This window comes from Crotalus tigris, unplaced genomic scaffold (assembly GCF_016545835.1).
Source record: "Crotalus tigris isolate CLP2741 ecotype Arizona unplaced genomic scaffold, ASM1654583v1 scf7180000019496.3020429, whole genome shotgun sequence".
NCBI classification, from domain to species: domain Eukaryota; kingdom Metazoa; phylum Chordata; class Lepidosauria; order Squamata; family Viperidae; genus Crotalus; species Crotalus tigris.
Window position 1 is genome coordinate 273,387 of NW_024097566.1, and position 20,196 is coordinate 293,582.

A 20,196-nucleotide genomic window follows, 5' to 3' on the forward strand; every position below is an offset into this window, starting at 1 on the left:
AGCTTCCTCGGTCTGTCCTACATAGTCACAGGGGCAATCCATGCAGGGGATTCGATAGATTACATTAGAAGTATCTCCCACCTTCAAGCGATCTTTGCAATGCATAATTTGTCCTCATATGGTAGCTTCTGGGCGGTGTGCAATGCCCACTTGCAAAATGTTTTTGATAAATGGCAGGGTGTGCCATGTGATTGGTTTTGTACCTTGTTTCTTCCTTTCTCTCCTCACTGTGTTGTGCAGACATCTTGTGATGAATGATTGTGGGTGCCCATTCTGTTTGTTCATGTAGGTACTTGCTCTCCACCTGTTTGGCTTGCTGGGTACTACAGTGGATGGTTGCTGTTGAAATTCAGAATGCATGGAGTGTTGGTGGCCTTGCGATAAACTGTGGTTTCTAGGCTTCCATCCTCTTGTCTGTTGATAAGTACATCTAAAAATGGTGATTGCCCACTGTTTCTTCCTCCATTGTGAATTGTATGTCAGGGAAGATGAAGGTCAGTATGGTATGAAAGTCTTTAAGTGCATTTCTGTTGATGATGACAAATGTGTCATCCATGTAGCGGCATCAGAATTTCAGCGTGTAGTTCTGAAATGCACGATGTTCTAGTTCACACAGGACAGTTTCTGCAATGACTCCAGGCACTATAAATACAACACAGAGAACAACACACACTTTGCTAGAGATAAATTCCCAGAGGATGGGCTCCAACAGGAGTCCGAAAGCTCGGAAGACAAAACCTCTGGTGCCAGTGACTGACACAGATTGGATCCTGCAACCTTATCCTGGGACACGTATATTCACCTTCATTCAATTTTAGTTTTTAAATCTGCTCCAAATACTAAACATAGCCTCAGAGTGGTATACAGCACCCCTATTTTAAACTCAGTACAAACATGTATTGTAATGCCAACAACCAATCTGAAATACTGTGTATTTTTCCTCAGTGTTTTTATCTTAAAAACAATACTGACTGAAATTCAATCACTTTTTTTAAATAAACGTCTTATCAGCCAAGCTGGGGGGGGGGGAGAAATCCTTTAATTTCCAAATTTTAAAATACATTGCTGTTCGGAACATAAATATAGTTTTTCAAAATATTTTTCTTACATACTGTTGTATCCCAAAGGGAAAAGAAGCCTACATTCAGCAACATCTTTCCCTTCTTCTCCTTCACCAAAATATATACAGATAAAAATTCTATGTAACTCACAGGTCCTCTACATTGTTAAAATCAGCTGAAAATAATTGTGGATTTCTTCGCCTCCAAAAAGGATGTCCAAGGGATACAGTTGCATATATATGTATATGTATACTACATGTATATGTGTTGTGTGTGTTTGTACATGTATGTATGTTATATGTATATGTGGTATATATATATGTGTATATGTATGTATATATATAAGAGCACGTTGGACATGGACAAGATTCCAATAAAGACCATCATTAGGGCAAAGAAAAAAACCGACAGTTTTCATAAAACTAATTTCTATGAAATGAACATCCCATTTGCAAAAATTAATTTATCCCATCTAGTTTATAACTACATGCCATTTTGTCTCCTATTCCTGCTCCCAGCAAAAACAGAGGAGAGGAAAGAGGCAGGATGGAAATGGGAAAAACCTACGCTGGGAAGAAAAGGAAAAGAAGTAAGGAGAAAGAGATGCACAGAGAAAGACAAAAAAAATTGTTTACAGAAAACCTACTAAGCATCAGTGCTGCTACAAATTGAATGAATGCTGCTGTATGGATTTTTTTAGTTCTACGCTTAATTTTCTTCTATCATTAATTTTTGTTACAATATGGAATTTTCTAATCATTACACATAGTTAATGCATTAAATCTTTTATGTTACCTTGTCGATTCACTTCATTTTGAAGCAATTCTTCCATTGCTTCTTCTTCAGCAATATCTAATGGAGTGTTTCCTTCACTGTTTACAGCTCCTACATATGCTCCTTGACTAATCAGGTATCTGTTAATTGAAAGAAGAAATAACGACAAATTAGTTTTAATATAAGTACAGATTTCTTTTAACAGCAAAGTATAATCTGTGCATTTGGGGAAAATTAGTAAAAATTGTAAAACTGCAATAAGATTATCTCTGTGTTAGTTGGATCCTTAATAAGACCCCTTAAATTAAATTCTCTGCTATGTATGCAAATCTTCTATATCCTACAGATTCTGGTCCTTAAAGTGGTGACGGTAAACAGCACACCCTGGTGTCTCCCATGCACTATGCTTTACCCGATCATTTTTAAAGTATTGTTATATTTAAAAATAAACACATGGAAAGCTAGCATCATGCAAACTGGAAAGCATGTAATATGGCTTTCTTTTTCAAAATGTTTCATAAACTCTAAAAGAATCCTTAGAAAGTAAAATGGTATAAGAATTTTGGTTTGTGCTTTCTTTGGAAGTGTGTATATTTCCCTAGAAAAGGTAAAAGATTTGCTGAAATATTAAAAGGCATTTTGGGAGATTACAGGGAATAACATCAATCATTTACTAACTTCATGTAAAGAGGTTTTGAGTAATGGTTTATTTGCCATGGCAGTCATTTGTGAGAATGACCATTATATGATGTTAGACGTCTATGGTTTCTGTTCAGATCATATAAACTTTTGCCTATATGAACTAAAAATTCTTAATGTGCTCATTAACCCAAAAAGCTTGAAAACCCCTGCAGTAATCATTCCATTAATATTAATTAGAAATAAAGCATAATCTTATTTTGATACAATTTGCAAATACAAAATCATAAAATGTATGAACTAAAAAACATCTTACAGGTCATTGTTTTATTCCTTCTTCTGAGTCAGAAATTTAAGGGACCACCTCATGCATGTGGCCATTTATCTTCATTAGAAAATGAAGGAAGAGGAGTAGTTTATCATTGTTTAAAAAAATATCCACTGCTTCAGTTCTTATGGTCGGATAATTCATTCTAACCTATAAATTAAAATTGTACCTGACAGTCTTTTAGAGATTTGTAGACCACAGTCTTAAGTCCCATTAGTCTCCTCCCATTAACTAAGCATGCCATATTTTTTTTTACTGCAAAGCGCTTTGTTTCCAGGCCTCTGTCATCCATCTATTCCCCCATACACATCTATCCATTTACCAAATTTATACAACCATCCAGCAAAACAATTAAAACAAGTCTTAAAAATAATTAAACATAAATATAAATAAGACCATGGAACAATGCATGAAAGTCTCACACATAATACAACCATTTTGCAGGCTCCCTGTTCCAATAGATTGCCAAACCTGCTGAAAAAAGATACATTTTAAGAGATTTCCAGAAGTTCCAAAGAATAGATGCTATAGCAGAAAAGGCTCATCTTCTAGAACCCATCAGAATGCACACCTGTTTGAATGTTCACACATGCATTTCTTTGCAATTTAGTGTAGTGTAGATTTTAAACTGTCCGGCATGTACTTTCCTGGGATTTCAATCCACCTTGTTCATGCTTGATATTATCCAACTGACCAGATACTTATAATTCATCCTGATGGCTCTTGATGGTTTGGCCATTTGGCATTTCAATTTCATTACATTTGGTGATTTTACCTGGATTTATTGCTACTACAGGTAGTCCCATTCATTTAATGACCATTCAAAGTTACAACAATACTGAAAAAAGTGACATCAGTTTTTCACATTTACAACCACTGTGGCATCCCATGTTCATGTGATCAAAATTCAGGCACTTGGCAACTGGCATGTATTTATAATGCTTGCATTGTCCCATGATCATGTGATCACCTTTTGTGACTTTCTGACAAGTGGAAGATAGATTCACTTAACAACCATATTAACTTAGTAACTGCAGTAATGGAAAATTTTGGGCTCAGTTTTGATCGTAAGTGAAGGACTACCTGTAAAGCACACATCTCCAAGTCCCATCTTAAATAGGCAATTAAGAATACCTCAGACATTGGAATTAAATGAGTTCAAATGCTTTAAGGTTATTTCTCTCTCACTGAATATCTATGTCCAGTCCTCAGACTAATTACCAAGAATTGGGAGTTAAGGGGCGTTGTCTTACCTGAACGCCTTTTCTCAGTACAGAGATGGAGAATCCACCAATGGGTTTTCTCTGTCTGCCTGCTCTTGAGACCAAGTAGCCAAACTTGACACGCCCCCTCTTGCTAGGAGATCCAGTCTTAATGAGGGCGAAAGTGGCTGAAGGTGGACGAAGGTGTTGGCTCTCAAACCCTTAAATGCGGCCTAACTGACCTAAAGGGTGGGTGTGGATTCTCCATCTCCATACTGAGAAAAGGCGTTCAGGTGAGACAACGCCCCTTCTCCAGTACAGGAGATGGAGAATCCACCAATGAGACATACCAAAGCCTCACTGTCCCGATGGGTGGGAAATAGATAAAGCCGGAATAGTGTCCCCAGAGACCACCTGCTGAAGGACCCTCCGACCAAAGGAGGCATCCGCTGAAGAGAAGCGGTCAATCCTGTAATGGTGTACAAACGGGGAGGGCGAGGACCATGTCGCAGCCCTGCAAATCTCCTCGATGGACGCCTGGGTGGCCCATGCTGCAGAGGTCACAGCGCTGCGAGTGGAATGGGCAGTAAGATGACATGGAGCCGGCAGGGAAGAGGACTGGTACGCCTCCGCGATATGGCTCTGATCCATCTGCCAATGGTGCCAGTGGCAACTTTCTGTCCCGGAGAAGCCAGATGGAAAAAACAAATAGGGGCACAGACCTACGAAAAAGCTCCGTGAGCTTCATGTAACACCGCAGTGCCCTGCGGACATCCAGTGTGTGCCACTGCCGCTCCAAGTCATGGGAAGGATTGGGGCAAAAATTTTTCAAGATGACTTCCTGTGCTCTATGGAAGACCGAGCTTACCTTGGGCAAAAGGGTGGGGTCCCGACGAAGGACCACCCGATCGCTGCGAAAGATACAACGGTCATTTCTGACCAAAAGAGTAGCCAGCTCAAAGATACGTCTGGCGGTCGTGATGGCAATCAAGAAGGCAACCTTGAGAGACAGGTTCCGCAATGGAACATTTGCTATGGGCTCAAAAGGTGTTTTTGTTAGAGTGCGAAGGACGCGAGACAATTCCCAAGAGAGGTACCTGTGTATCACAGGAGACCTGGTGTTGCACGCACCCTTGATGAAGGTTTGTATTCTGGGATGGTGAGCTAAGGGAACTGAATCAGCACAAGTAAGTAATGTCTAATTGTCGCCTTCTACACCAATGGCAAAAATCCTTCCAAGTAGAATCATAAATGCGATTGGACGTCGGGCAACGAGAGGCCTGAGTCATAGTGATTACCCGTGATGGGAATAACTCTGGTGTCCTGATGCTGCGCTCAAGCGCTAAATGTTCAATTGCTACCACTGAGGGTCCGGGTGTTGGAGGATCCCTTGGTGCAAGAACACCCAATGTGGAGGAAACTCCCTCAAGGGAGACCAGGAGAAATTCATCAGATTGGCAATCCAGGGCCTCTGTGATTCGTACGAGGCCACGAGGCTCACTTCCGCCTGTTCCTGGAGAAGTTTGCGGAAGGTCACCGGAATGAGCGGGAGGGCAGGGAAGACCTACAGGAAAACTTGCGGCCACGGAGTCCGCAGGGCAATTGTTCCCTCCACCCTTGGAAGATAATAACGAGAGAAGTACCTGGGGAGTTGGGCATTGTTTGATGATGCAAAAATGCCGAAGATCAGATGGCCGGACCTACTGGAGATCTCGGCAAGGAGATCCGGATGCAATCCCCTTCTCGAGATGTGTTTGGCCCTGAGATGAGCCAGATTGGGCTCTGTCCAGGGTCCCAGTAACCGTATCTTGGACATAAAGAACTTGGACCTGGTATCCCCCTGGCTGTTCATGTGGGCCTTGGATGCCACTTTTGTCCGTGATGACCCATACCTGACGGTCCCTGATCCAGAGCCAGAATTGGCAAAGATCCGAATTGATGGTCCTGAGCTCCAGCCAATTGCTGTTGTGTCCCAAGTCTGCACAGAACCAATGGCCCAGTGCAATCTGAGATGAAGCTCTGGCAGACAAGCCATTGGCGGGAGTGAGATTGGAACAAGTAACAAGACTGTTCCCCTGACCACCCGACCAGCAAAAAAATTCTCTCTGGGCTTTGGTCATGGCAATTGAGTCAGATGCTGAAGGCACGTTTGGGACCACTCTCTGGGCCCCACCCGGAGGCCTTAGGTGGCCAGGCAAGGTGCACCAGCAAAAAAAGGCCTCAATGAAGGATGCGGAGGGCCTGAGATGAGGCCTGGCAGAGGCAATGTGAATCCAAAATGGCGGTTCCAAAAGAAAAAAAGGTGGTGGCCTGAGAATTTGGGCCTAGTCAGTAATTTCTTGGTACAGATGATGAGGCCCAATAGCAGAAGCTGTACAAGGCTAAAATAATTCCTCAGAAAGGCTGAGAATTAGTCAGAATATGGGAAAGATCTTGTATGAAATTTTGGGGCCTGTAATCAGTGCAGGAGGTCTGGTTTGTAGGCCTGAGGGAGGCCCTTAAAATGGCGGCTGTCTGGAATTGATCTAACTACTGTGTCCAGAGGAACGCAGTGAAAAGGGAATGGAAAATCCTAAAGGGGAACTGGATTGGAATTCCTAAAAGAGACTATGTAAATTAAGCCACTGATGGGGCAGGGCGCTGAGCCCGCTGAAGAAAGGCCATTTACAGCTCTTCGGCTATGCCAGCAGCCCCAAAATGGCAGCCGCAACTCGTTCTCTACTGAGAACGGTCTCCGCGGCTTCAATTCAAGGATTTTTGTGGCTGGGGCAATCGCAATAGCAGCGGCAGAGGCTGCGTCGAAATTGCACCCCACAATCTTGCTTCCGAACGGCAGGCCAGAAAGAAGTTAAATTGGACTTCGTTGCCCTTGTCGGCAACCAAAATGGCACCTGTGATCGATTCCGGCTGCCGGAGGTGAGTCCGGAGGCCCTGAATCGAAGCTCCAATTTCAGACCAGCAGTCTGAAGAAGCAGCTGGTAGTTTGAGAGAAAGGAGAAATTAAAATAAATGGGGGGGGGAGAAAGAATGATGTTCCAAGCAGCCCCCCTTTTTAGAAAATTTTCCCCCAGAGCCCTGGGGAAAACTGAGAGGTAAAACTGCAGAAGCCTCCCCCCCACACACTCCTCAAATCTGTGATTTGAGGTAGCACTGATCCCAGTGTTGTAGGAAAATTTAGGGGAAGTTCCAATTTATCATTTAGGTAATTTTGGAGGGAAAAGGAGAATTCACCAATGGATTTCTAACCTGCTATCTGCTGAGAGCCAAACCTGATACGTCTTCAAGAGCTGAGACCAAGTTAAGACTGGATCTCCTAGCAAGAGGGGGCGTGTCAAGTTTGGCTACTTGGTCTCAAGAACAGGCAGACAGAGAAAACCCATTGGTGGATTCTCCATCTCCTGTACTGGAGAATTTCAAGTTCTCTCCCCCCCCCTCAATAATTTTATCTTTTCCAAATGAGTTGCCAAGTTTTATTTTTAAAACTTTCAAGAATAATGGAACATACATATTACAGCAAACTTCCCTCAGACTAATTACCAAAAATGGAGAAGCAGTCAATTTCAAGTTGTATTCCCCCCCCCAATAATTTTACCTATTTCCATATCAGTTGGCAAGTTTTATTTTTAAAACCTTCAAAAATAATGGAACATACATATTACAGCAAACTTTCCCTCATGAAATGTATGTATATGATTGGTAATATATTGTGCTGCCTCTTCCCAGAAAAAACAAAGACCTCTCTTCTGTTGCTTTTTCATAAAGAAAAGAATTTCCAAAAGTTGGGAAACAAATACTGGCTGGAAAAATTTGGGGAACAATAGAAAAGGCTGAAATTTGTTTTGAACTCTGGCTTAATTTCAAAGGTCAACACATTTTAGAACTCATTCAAGAATTCATATGAACTTGCACATGTGTTGAGAACATGTAGTACTGTATCAGGGGACTCAAAGTCACAGGTTGCATGGAACCTCCACAAGCTATTTATAACAGCTCATGACAATACTTGGGCAAAAATAAGTTATGGGGGACATCTGTCTCTTGGCCAGTAACTATTAGGCAAAGAAGTCAGGATTTCTCCCTCATCATTTCCATGAGTCCATGCTTCCCCAAAAATAAGACTCACCCAGAAAACAAGCCTTAGCCTGTTTTTTTGGCATGCGCCTAATATAAGCCCTACCCCCCAAAATAAGTCCTAGTTAAGAGCCCGCCCACTCCATCCCACAGTCTGGTTACTCGCTGCCACAGGGGCAGGGGAGCACACATCACACTGGTGCCGCTGCCACAAGGGAGTTGCCCCACATGCCCTGCACCTGCTTACCTAAGGGCCCCTGCAGCCAGGCCACTCCCCGTTTGACCCGGCTGCCCACCCGCCTCTTCCCTTTCACTCCCCTCCTGAGCTGGACTGCCATGCTACAGAGGATCAGCAGGGGAGGATCGGTTGCCTTATCCAGTCCCCCTCTGCCATTTCAGAGGTGGGGGGGAGTGTGCAACAGCTGTGTCCACTGCTAGAGGGGCCACCACTGCTTCACCCCACAGATCACCTGTCCAGTGACAGCCACCCCCCCTTCTCCTCCGCCAACTCTCCCATGGCTTATGCCCTGACCAGGCGGCGCAAGCCTCCCCTGCCACTTCCCTCCACCTGCCAGACACCTATCAGTTCCCTCCCGCCATCTGCTTGCCTGCAGCCACAACGGCTTACAGGGCTTCCCAGGGCAGATGCTTGGGAGGCGAGGGCAGTGCCGGCAGAATGTGCCTTCAGATGAGGAGAGCGGCGCGGAAAGGCAGGGGCAGCACAAGCCAGATGGCACAAGTCAGTTCTCTGCCCGAGCAAAAAGTGGGTGCCTATGGGGTGCTCTGACGGAGAAATGATGGGAGACTGAAAGCTTCATCTGCTTGCAAAAGGAAAGGGTGTGACAGAGGGAGGGAGGTGGCAGAGGAAGCTTGGGCCACCCGGTCTTTCGGCTTCCTCCGCCTGTCCATGCCACTCTCCTCCTCGCCTGAAGGTATGTTCTGCCAGCACTGCCCTCACCTCCCTTCTGTCCTGGGAAGCCCTGTAAGCCATTGTGGGCACGGGCAAGCAGACAATGGGAGGGAGCGGGCAATGGCCGCAAAGTCAGACATCCCCTGAAAATAAGCCCTAATGGGTCTTTTGGTCATACATACATACGTTTGTGCGTATACACACATATATATGTACAGAAAACAAACTGCCTCACATATACACTCATCAGAAAAGTAAATTTTGCAGTCAGCCAATTTCAGTTGGGCTCATCTTAGGCTAAGTAGAAATAGTTCCACACCAAGGTATAAAGATGGCTGTATCTCTAAATCCACAGCTAGGTATAAAGACAGATATATCTCACAATGTGAGGCTACGGTTACAGCTGCACCCTTCTTCTCTGTCCAGCCATGGTAATGCCATTCCTTCTCATGATGACAAGCTGACAATCATCCTGTATATTTGGTAATATAGAAAATAAGTGAAATTTTGTTGCTGATGAACTGTTGCAGATCTAAAATGGATCAGATCAAAAGCCCACTACACATGGCTAGCAAATACAGATTTTGAGTGAATTTTAGAAATTATTTATCTATACAAGAGAAATGTTGAGCCCTGCAATACAAAAATAGCAATTAAGCATTAATGTATTAACCTTACTAAGACAGCTGCAAGCAATTAAATTTCAGATTAGCAAATATCTTTAAGAAATATATCACATAAATTATATATTAGTTTCTACCTAATGGAGTTTCTGTGCATTAAAAGCATATAGAACTATTTTGATTTGCCAACTAATATAACACTGTTATAATCCTAAGGATGGAATATGAATTTTTCATCAACCCAGGAGTCTATGGGAAATAAATGTTTGCATTTTACATTAACAATTTGACTTTTAATTGTCAGCTATATTTCATTTAGCATCACGAGATCAGTATATATACATGTTGCAAGCATCTTTCACAAGATGATATATGCAAATTAATTTACATTTAATTTTTGATATGATAAAGGTGGGAGATGAGACATGTATTCCTAAAATACCTTCATCATAATAGTTCATCTGAACATGGTAAGATACAAAAGCAAATTTCAGGAAACCAGGCAATGTTAGATTTGACAAAAATTACATTTTCTGGATTTCTCCACCAGCAAATAACCTCTCGGGTATGATTTTTTCAGTTGCCCCTTTTGCATCAAAAATCTCTATGCAATTTTTATTATAATATCCTATACTCTAGGATGCCTCAGGGAAAAAGCACTGTTATTATATAGCAAGACAAGGTTATCAATGGAGAATGCATCTAACCATCAGAAGGCAAGATAAAATTTTGTGTCTACCCTGCTAATCATCAAAGAAGTCACTTCCTGAACTGGCAATCTCCGTATCTGTAAAACTACAAATAATGCCCTTTTACAGTATTGCATTTCTGGTCTAGATAAATTTCTGAAGTTTCTGCATGTACGAAACCTATAAAGAATCCCAAGCTTCTCATTTAGAGAAGGAAAACTGATTTTCCTGTTTTTCTTCTTCAAGCATTGCTGACATTAGCCTAAGATACACACTATATCTATACAGTTTCTCAGCTGCAAGGAAAGCAAGCAAGCACTGATCCAATACAAATGAATAATCACTCTGGCCAATAATATAAAGCCAAGAAAAATACCAAATATTTGTTATCAATAGATAATACGGTACAAAGATTAAAATAACTTTCACACAGCAGTGATGATTTTCTTGTTCATATTGATATTAACAAATGTAGTTACCATTAAGAATGTCCAAAGAATTTTATTAGCCAAAAATGTTTAACATTTATCTGACTTGAAAATGTAAAACTTCTATAAATTCTGAAAATAGGGAAGAAAAAAAATGTGTGTTTTTTTCCAGAAAATTGGGAAAGAATTCAATATACATTATAAACAATAAAATGCATTTTTATGTTAATTTAGACTGAAATAAATTCATTACAGTCAGTGATTAATTTCATTTTAAATCTACATTGTGGCATCATTTTGAGATCTTTGAGACATTTTACAATTGCACTGCTTAGCGATGAAGGTTCCGTCAACTGTAATCTAGTTAGTAGTACAGTCAGCCGTGAGTTCCTCAAATGTTGCTAAGCACTTTTTTCCCTCCCACAAATGGAAGTCAACCAATTACTCTGGCAACTCTTTTGAGGCAAAATTGTTAGCTTAAATCCTCTGCAGTACACAAGTGGGAATTTACACAAAGAATGTCCAGGAATCAGTCCAAACAAAAATTCTGGGATCAATTCGCACTGCATCCAATAGAACTGCAAATGTCCTGCTAAGTTTTGAAAAATAAATTATTGCAATCCTGATAAGGGCCTGGAAGATAATGATGAATTATAGGGCTGAAAATCCAGTGTTTTCTAGCTTTACCCCTTTAAGTTGCACAGATAGCCTGCATTGAAAAAGTTAGCACTATTCCTAATATTTCAAATTAAACAGCTACTCACCCAAAGAATAAAATATATGGAGTTTGAAGCTAAAGTTAACAATCAATGTCTACATCGCAAAAAATGGATAAACAAGAACATTTGAGAACCAGCAAAATATTTACAGAACCTTTCTCTCCTGAGGCCAAGGACAATCTTCTTCAAAACCAGACACAACAACTTAATATCTGCTTTGTTAAATGGCGGATATTCTAAAATCCATTAATCAAGCTCGCCTGCCTGCTTAGTGGCAATGAGATCAAAAACATTTCACATATATTATTACATTGTAAATTTTAGAGGAATATTCTGTTTATATTTTGCCCCCAATAAATAAATTCCCAGGAAGATAATTTCTACATGAATATTCTATCAGAAGACACAAAAAACACTATTAACTGAATGGCAACCAAATGTTGCATTATTGCAATGAAAATAAGATATAATCATCTTCAAGGCTAATTAGTTTTCATTTATTTATTATGAAATATATATGAAGATCTGCAATCCTTTATATAACTTGTTTTAGAGAGCATGTATTTTTACTTTACATAATGTAATACAAAGATTACATCTGCAGAGATTATTACTATATATAAAAACTCTCTTTATTTGACACTGTAATCCCTTAATTCAGGATAGAGTCAGGGCGACTGAATGGAGTTGAGCATTTACTCGCCAGATGCCCTTCTTGATGCCATGCAGAATTCGCAACAGATATTTTTTCTTTACGCCCTAGGAGAGAAATATCTGCTGCTATCTAAGATTGAACCTTCAACCTTCCGAGAGGGATACAAGTGTCCTCCCCACTAGGCCACCATGCCACTCATATTACTACTATACATCATTACAGTAATTTATGCAACATTTTATGTTGTTATTTTACCTTAATTCATTTTGATTTGATTTCTTGGATTGTATCTATTTTGTTCTTCTACTGATCATTGACTGAATAAATTACTGATTCAACAATCTGTTAGTTCTCCATCTGGGCAGAAAGTGTTTGGGCGCCTATGGGGCACTTGGAAATCTATCTATCACAGCACCTGAAAACAAATGATTCAGATATCACACAGCACAGGAGGCAAGAAATAATTCCCATAGAAACACCATTGGGCAAAGCAATAAATGTTAACATCAGCAAACAAATCATGACTGTAACTTCCCAACTAGGGCAACATAACTAAAACTATTGCATAATTAAAGCATCAAAGCCCATAGAGAGGTCCATGAAAATTAAAAGGTCTTTATTCTTCCTATGTTGTTTTAAGACATAATGCCAAAGGCACTTCTGGTACTCAAACCAATCCTTATACCTGATAGTGTGTCATCACCAGTGAATACCACAAAAAAGATCAGCAAAGTTCTGTGCCTTTCAAATTTCATTTAGTACTCATATAGACAAGACTATTCCTTAGGCTTTTCATGAAATTAAGGAACAGCAAGTGCATTTGAAACTGAAGCTCAATGTATCCTGAAAAGCAGCTAATACATGCAACTTGAAACAACTAAGAAAAAATAATTTTACTTTTCCAAACTAATACTTAATTTTATTAATACCAATGAACTTTGGTATTTAAGTTACATAAACAGAACAAATAACTTAAAGTACAGAATCAATATATTATAAAAATACAGTTTGCAAATATTGAAACCACGATTGTAAAATATTTTCTTGCCTTAACACATCAGAAGACTTTAATTGCCAATCAGTACCCGACCAAATAAGTAACTCTTTATACGAAATGTTGTCAAAATTCACCCCCTTGGAAACCTCCTGGATTGCTTGTCCAGGGATCCCCCAAATAGGTATTTTATAATTTAACTTATAATAATATTTTTTCCAAACTCAAAGTAAAGCATATCTTAAAATATGTGACTTAAAGACCAAATCTACTTTCTTATCAAAAATTAAATATGCATGCCAACCATATAATAAATCCCACCCTTCAAGAACAAGAATATCTCTATTTGTTAAATTAAGCCAGTCACTTACTAAAGTTAAAGTGGCCGCATCATAATATAATTTCAAATTTGGTGCTTTAAGTCCACCTCTTTCTCGAGCATCTTGTAAAATCTTAAACTTTACCCTTGATTTCTTCCCGCCCCAAATAAATTTATTAATACCCTTCTGCCACTCATTCAAATTAGCATCCTTCTTTAAAATGGGTATCATCTGAAACAAAAAAAGAAACTTTGGTAGAACATTCATCTTCACTACTGAAATTCTCCCCAATAACGATAGTTGTAGCTTTTGCCAATCATTTAAATCTTTTTGAACTTTAACCCATAAGCGTTCATAATTATTCTTATACAATTTTCCATTAGATGTTGTAATATAAACTCCTAAATACTTAACCTTATTAACTATTTCATAACCTGTTGTTTCAGCTATAAAATCTTTTCCCTTCCTTAAAGCACAGAATCAATGTATTATAAAAATACTTATACATAAGCAAATGCAGACTTGTATTTTAGTGATGAAAAACAGTCCAAGCAAAGTATTTATTAATAAACTAGTGGAGTCTAAATTTATTTATTTACAATCCAAGTCAGCTCAGCATTAATACATCTTAAGTAACAGTGCATAAATACATTAAGATTGTTTTATAAGCCAAGTCTATGAATAAAAAATTTGCTACTCCTTTGAAACTCTCTCAAAATGCCTCAATCTCTTCATCATGAGTAGAGTTTATCAAACTCAGGAGAGAGTGTATTAGCTCTGATTACCAGTGTATGTACAGTGGGCACTTTGAAAGAACGCGTGAAACAGACTCAACCTCATATGGAATGTTAGCACATTAGCTAACTATCACTCTAGTAGGGTATAATGGAATGTGTGGATGACTTTGGAGAATGAAGGGAAGAAATGCTGCCTAGGAAACGATCAGGCAAGAAAGGCAGGAATCCCTAATGGCTTAATGGTCAGAGATAAACTTAGGAAGGACCTGCCCTAATGAATCAAGCAGTTAAAAATGGAAGCAGGAAGTTTATACTTTCAGATTTGCCAGATTATGTTACAATAAAGTAGAATTAGTTCATCTTTATCATATTAGTTCATCTTGGGAGGGTTGATATACATATAGATTATCTATATGGGCTAGAGAAAAGTCTCTTCTTTGCAAGGGATATAGAATTTTATAGAAGTAGTTGTGGTCTGTCCAGGAGGAGAGAGCAATTCATCTGTACGGAAGATAGGAAAGTTTGGCTTTGCCTATAGATAAAATAACCTTTATTGTCATTTTTTTTACTGTGGGCACATTGGTACACATTAAAAATGAAATTTAGTTGCTTGCTCTCCAGGTGTACACATACGTAATACACTTTTAAACATGCTATATACAACATATATATAAACCTACACCCTAACATATAAATAACATACAATATTAATCACTGTCCATCTTGAATACATAATGGAAAGTGGAAGCTTTAGAGTTCATAAAGTTAATAATGTAAGGAACAAAACTATGACTGAATCTGGATGTTCTGCTTCAGATACCATGGAGCTTCCTCCCAGAAGATAACAAGGAAAACAGGTAGTGAAGAGGATGTGAGTGTCCCAAACAATCTTGCGGATCCTGCTCAAGCAACACTTATGTGCTATGTTCTGGATGAAACGAAGGGAACTGCCAATAATCTTTTCTGCCATCCTCGCCACTCTTTGCCCCGCCTTCCTGTCTGAAGCAGTGATGCTTCCAAACCAGACTGTAATGGTGTATGACAGGATGCTCTCGATCGTCCCTCTGTAGAAAGTGGTAAGGACAGGGGAAGGCAGATGTAATCTCAGAGACACTGAACTATATGTTTCAAACATCCTGGAGCACTGAGGAACTACCAGAGGACTGGAAAAGAGCTGATGTAGTTCCCATCTTCAAAAAAGGGGAAAAAATGGATCCAGGAAACTACAGACCTATCAGCCTGACCTCAATACCTGGGAAGATTCTGGAAAAGATAATCAAACAACGAATCAGCGAACACCTAGAGGCAAACAAAGTCATTACTAAAAGTCAACATGGGTTTGTCAAAAACAGATCATGCCAGACAAATCTTATTGCATTCTTTGACCAAGTGACAAAATAGGTGGACCAGAGGAATGTTGTGGATATAATTTACTTGGACTTCAGTAAGGCATTTGATAAAGTAGACCACAACTTACTACTTGATAAGATAGAAAAATGTGGGTTAGACAGCATCACCATCAGATGGTTTGGTAGCTAGCTGACCAGCTGTACTCAGCATATGATCCTCAATGGAACTGCATCTACATGGAGGGAAGTGTGTAATGGGGTGTCCCAGGGCTCTGTTCTGTGCCCAGTGCTCTTCAAAATTTTAGTCAATGATTTGGATGAGGGGATAGATGGGGAACTTATTAAATTTTTAGACGACACTAAGCTGGCAGGAATAGTCAACATTCCAGAAGATAGGCTTAAGATACAGAAGGATCTTGACAGACTTGAACATTGGGTGCTATCTAACAAAATTAAATTCAATGCTGAAAAAAGTAAGGTTCTACATTTAGGCAAGAAAAACCAAATACACAGGTATAGTATAGGTGGTATATTGCTCAATAGTACTAACTGTGAGAGGGATCTTGGAATCCTAATGGACAATCACTTAAATATGAGCCAGCAGTGTGCTACAGCTGCCAAAAAAGCCAACACAGTGCTAGGCTGCATTAACAGAGGGATAGAATCAAGATCACATGAAGTGTTAATACCATTTTACAATGCCCTGGTAAGGCCACACTTGGAATACTGCATCCAGTTTTGGTCACCACAATGTAAAAAAGATGTTAAGACTGTCAATGCTGCTAATATTGTATATTCTTGCTTTGACAAAATATGCAGAACTCTCTGGTATTTTTAGAGTTAATGCAGAGGAGAAGGAGGGAGGAGGGAAAAGCCCGCAAAAGGGAAAAGAAGGGAACCTTTGCCCTTCACACTAATTGGAGAACGTAAATTATGACAGCAAAACAGGGAGTGGAAATGCTAGCAAATATAACTGCTCGGTGGGTGGAGATTTCAGATCTTAGCAGTGCCTTTCTTCATGCCTGTGCTGACATTTTGTCACATAAATAAAGAAACTTTTTACGATAAAATGGCTGGAAGTTCTTTGAAGTGTTTCATTAGTCGGAACCATGACAGAGACTAAAGAGTGCAGAGAAGAGCAATAAAGATGATTAGGAGACTGGAGGCTAAAACATATAAGGAACGGTTGCTGGAATTGGGTATGTCTAGTTTAATGAAGAGAAGGACGAGGAGTGACATGATAGCAGTGTTCCAATATCTCAGGAGTTGCCACAAAGAAGAGGGAGTCAAGCTATTTTCCAAAGCACCTGAAGGCAAGACAAGAAGCAACAGATGGAAACTAACCAAAGAGAGAAACAATCTAGAACTAAGGAGAAATTTCCTGACAGTTAGAACAATTAATCAGTGGAACAACCTGCCTCTAGAAGCTGTGAATGCTCCAACACTGGAAGTTTTTAAGAAGAGACTGGACAGCCATTTATCTGAAATGGTATAGGGGATTGCCTGAACAGGGGGTTGGACTAGAAGACCTCCAAGGTCCCTTCCAACTTTTATTATTATGGATCATCACACAGTCAGCCAGATGTTCAGACTGGATTTGGCATTCTGTCTACCTATCGAGTCCTTACCCAGGACCTGGGATAGGCAGATGTGGATGTTTGATGGTATTACAGATATCGTCGCAGGATGGAAGCAGTTCCTAATAAGGCCGCCTTTTGCAATTGACTAATAGCGAATTTGTCAATGCCAATGGTGTTCAAGTGGTGCTCCAGTTGTTTTGGGATTGCACCTAAGGGGCCTATTACTATTGGTACTACCCTCGCTTGCTTTTGCCACAGTCTTTCTATTTCTATTTGTAGGTCTTTGTATTTTGTTATCTTCTCCAGTTCTTTCTCTTCTATTCTGCTATCTCCAGGCACTGCCACGTCCACTATCCAGACTTTTTTGTCTTTCTTATCGACAATTGTTAAGTCTGGGGTGTTATGTTGCAGGTGCTTGTCTGTTTGAATTCTGAAGTCCCAGAGCAGTTTAATTTTATCATTTTCTATGACTTTCTCTATTTTATGATCCCACCAGTTTTTGCTTACAGGCAAATGATATTTTTTGCAGATCTTCCAATGCACCATTGTTGCTACTTTGTCATGCCGCTGCTTGTAATCAGTCTGTGCAATCTTCTTGCAACAGCTTACCAAGTGGTCCACTGTTTCTTCAGCTTCTTTGCATAGGCGGCACTTACTGTCTGTTGCTGTCTTCTCAATTTTGACTTTGTATGCATTTGTCCTTAAGGCTTGGTCTTGTGCAGCCAGAATTAGTCCCTCGGTCTCTTTCTTCAATTTTCCTGCTCTTAGCCATTGCCAGGTTTTATTATTATCTGCTTTCCCAGCTATTTTTTTCATGTATTGGCCATGTAGTGCTTTGTCTTCCCATGCCTCTATTCTGTTCTTCATTTGGTCTTTCTTGTAGGCCAGTTTGGTCTCTCCAGTAGTCAGTAAGCCTTCCTGATATACTAATTTCAGTGCATCTTCATCATTGTTCTTCAGATATTCTTCCAAAGCCATTTTTTCTTCTTCAACCATCTGATGTACTTGTAGCATTCCACGCCCACCTATTTGCCTTGGTAGATAAAGTCTATCAATGTCACTGCGTGGATGAAGGGCATGATTCATTGTCATTATTTTTCTGGTCTGCCTATCCATTGCTTTTAGTTCTGCTTGAGTCCAGTCCACTATTCCAGCTGTGTACCTAATGACTGGGATTGCCCAGGTGTTGATTGCCTTTATGGTATTTCCTCCATTGAGTTTGGACTTTAAGATCTTCTTCACTCTCTTGATGTATTCACCTCTAATCTTTTTCTTGACTTCAGTGTGCTTGATATTGTCAGCTTGAAGGATACCCAAGTATTTGTAGTACTCTTTCTCATCCAGACTCTTAATGTTATTTTCGTGGGGCATCTTGATTCCTTCAGTTTTCATTATTTTTCCTTGTTTGATAGTAAGTGTGGCACATTTGTCCAAGCCAAACTCCATTACAATATCCTGGCTACATATACGGACAGTGTTGAGCAGCGATTCTATTTCAGATGATGTTTTTCCATACAGCTTCATTATTATTGTTGTTGTTGTTTTGTTGTTGTTATTGTTATTATTATTGTTATTGTTATTATTATTATATTACTACTATTAATACTACTATTCATTAGATGTGAACCTCAGTCAACTGAATATTCAAATTGACTAGCACTGATGGTTGACATGGGCTGTTGTCAGCATTCTAGGTTTCAACCAAGTACCTCCTTAAAATGTAAGATGTTCCGAGTAGCGCAGCTTTTTGTAGCATTGCTGGAGTTATTGCAGGAAGCTGCAATTTCTTGAAATATTTTGCAAAGTTTTTGGATATAGTTCCCAGTGCCCCGATGACAATAGGTCACATTTCATCCATAATCGTGCAGTTTCGATGGCCAGGCTGCAATATTTCGTAATTTTTTCCAGTTGTTTTTCTTCGACTCTGGCATCTCCTGGTACAGCAATATCAATCAGCTGTATGCTTCGGTTCTCTACAACTGCGATATCTGGCATGTTGTATTCCAAATGGCGATCTGTCTGTATTCGAAAGTCCCACAAGATCTTCACCCTGTCATTCTCTTCCACATCTGTGAAAACTTTATTACTACTAGTACTAGTACTACTACTACTACTTGCTGGTAACCATCTCCACAGGTGAATCATTAATGCACAGAGGAGTGTGGCTGTGCCTGCCTTTTCTGAAATCGACAATGATCTCTTTGGTTTTTCCAGTATTTAAAACTAGGCTGTTTTCCTTATACCAGTTCACCAAACCCTCAACCTCCTTGCAGTAAGCACCCTCATTGTTGTCATGAATAAGGCCTACTACTGTTGTATCGTTCACATACTTCACAATATGATTGGCGGCAAACCTAGCACAACAGTCATGGGTCAACAGGGTGAGGAGAACCTGTACTCAAGAAAATGGTGTTAGAAATACTTGTTCCAACTCGCACATACTGAGGCCTGTTTAAGGAGTGTTTAAGCCTAAGAGACCCAGTTTGTCTACTAGATACTGGGGAATGATTGTATTAAATGCTGAACTGAAGTTGACAAACAATAAACGCACATGAGTATTTCTTTCCTCTAAGTCAGGGGTGTCAAACTGCCAGCCCATGTGCCGGATGCGTCATGTGGAAGCCGCGCCCATCCCATTGCCGGCAATGGCAAAATTGGTCCGATACGTTGCACAATGCCATGTGACATTGCGAGTTTGACATGCCTGCTCTAAGTGCTTCAAGCTCAGATGGAGAATAGAAGAAATAGCATCCTCTGTGGAGCGATTTGGTCAGTAAGCAAACTGAAGCAGGTCAAATGCTGCTGGGACGGATAGATACAATAATGTCCTTTATCAGCCTCTCAAAGCATTTCATAATGATGGATGTCAGTGCAACAAGATAGTAATCATTGAGATCAGTAATTGTGGACTTTTTTGGCACTGGCAAAATGATGGCCGTCTTAAACAAATGGGACAACTGCCTGCTGCAATGAGAGATTGAAAATATCTGTAAGAACATAAACCAGGTCATCAGCACATTCCCTAAGAACCCGCCCAGGGATGTTATCTGGGCCTGCTGCCTTCCGAATGTTAATTTTCTGCGGTGTTTTCCAGACAGAGGTGACAACAAAGCTAAG

General features: G+C 40.0%; 1 protein-coding gene across 3 annotated transcripts in view; it reads right to left on the reverse strand.

Moving 5' to 3' along the window:
* PPP1R12A (protein phosphatase 1 regulatory subunit 12A) overlaps positions 1-20,196 on the reverse strand; it is a 178,786-nt gene that overhangs the window by 74,534 nt on the left and 84,056 nt on the right. For all 3 annotated transcript variants that reach the window (XM_039362939.1, XM_039362940.1, XM_039362938.1), the window contains exon 3: positions 1,857-1,975. In XM_039362939.1, the coding sequence (XP_039218873.1) occupies positions 1,857-1,975 (119 nt within the window). The remainder of the gene's footprint in view (positions 1-1,856; positions 1,976-20,196) is intronic.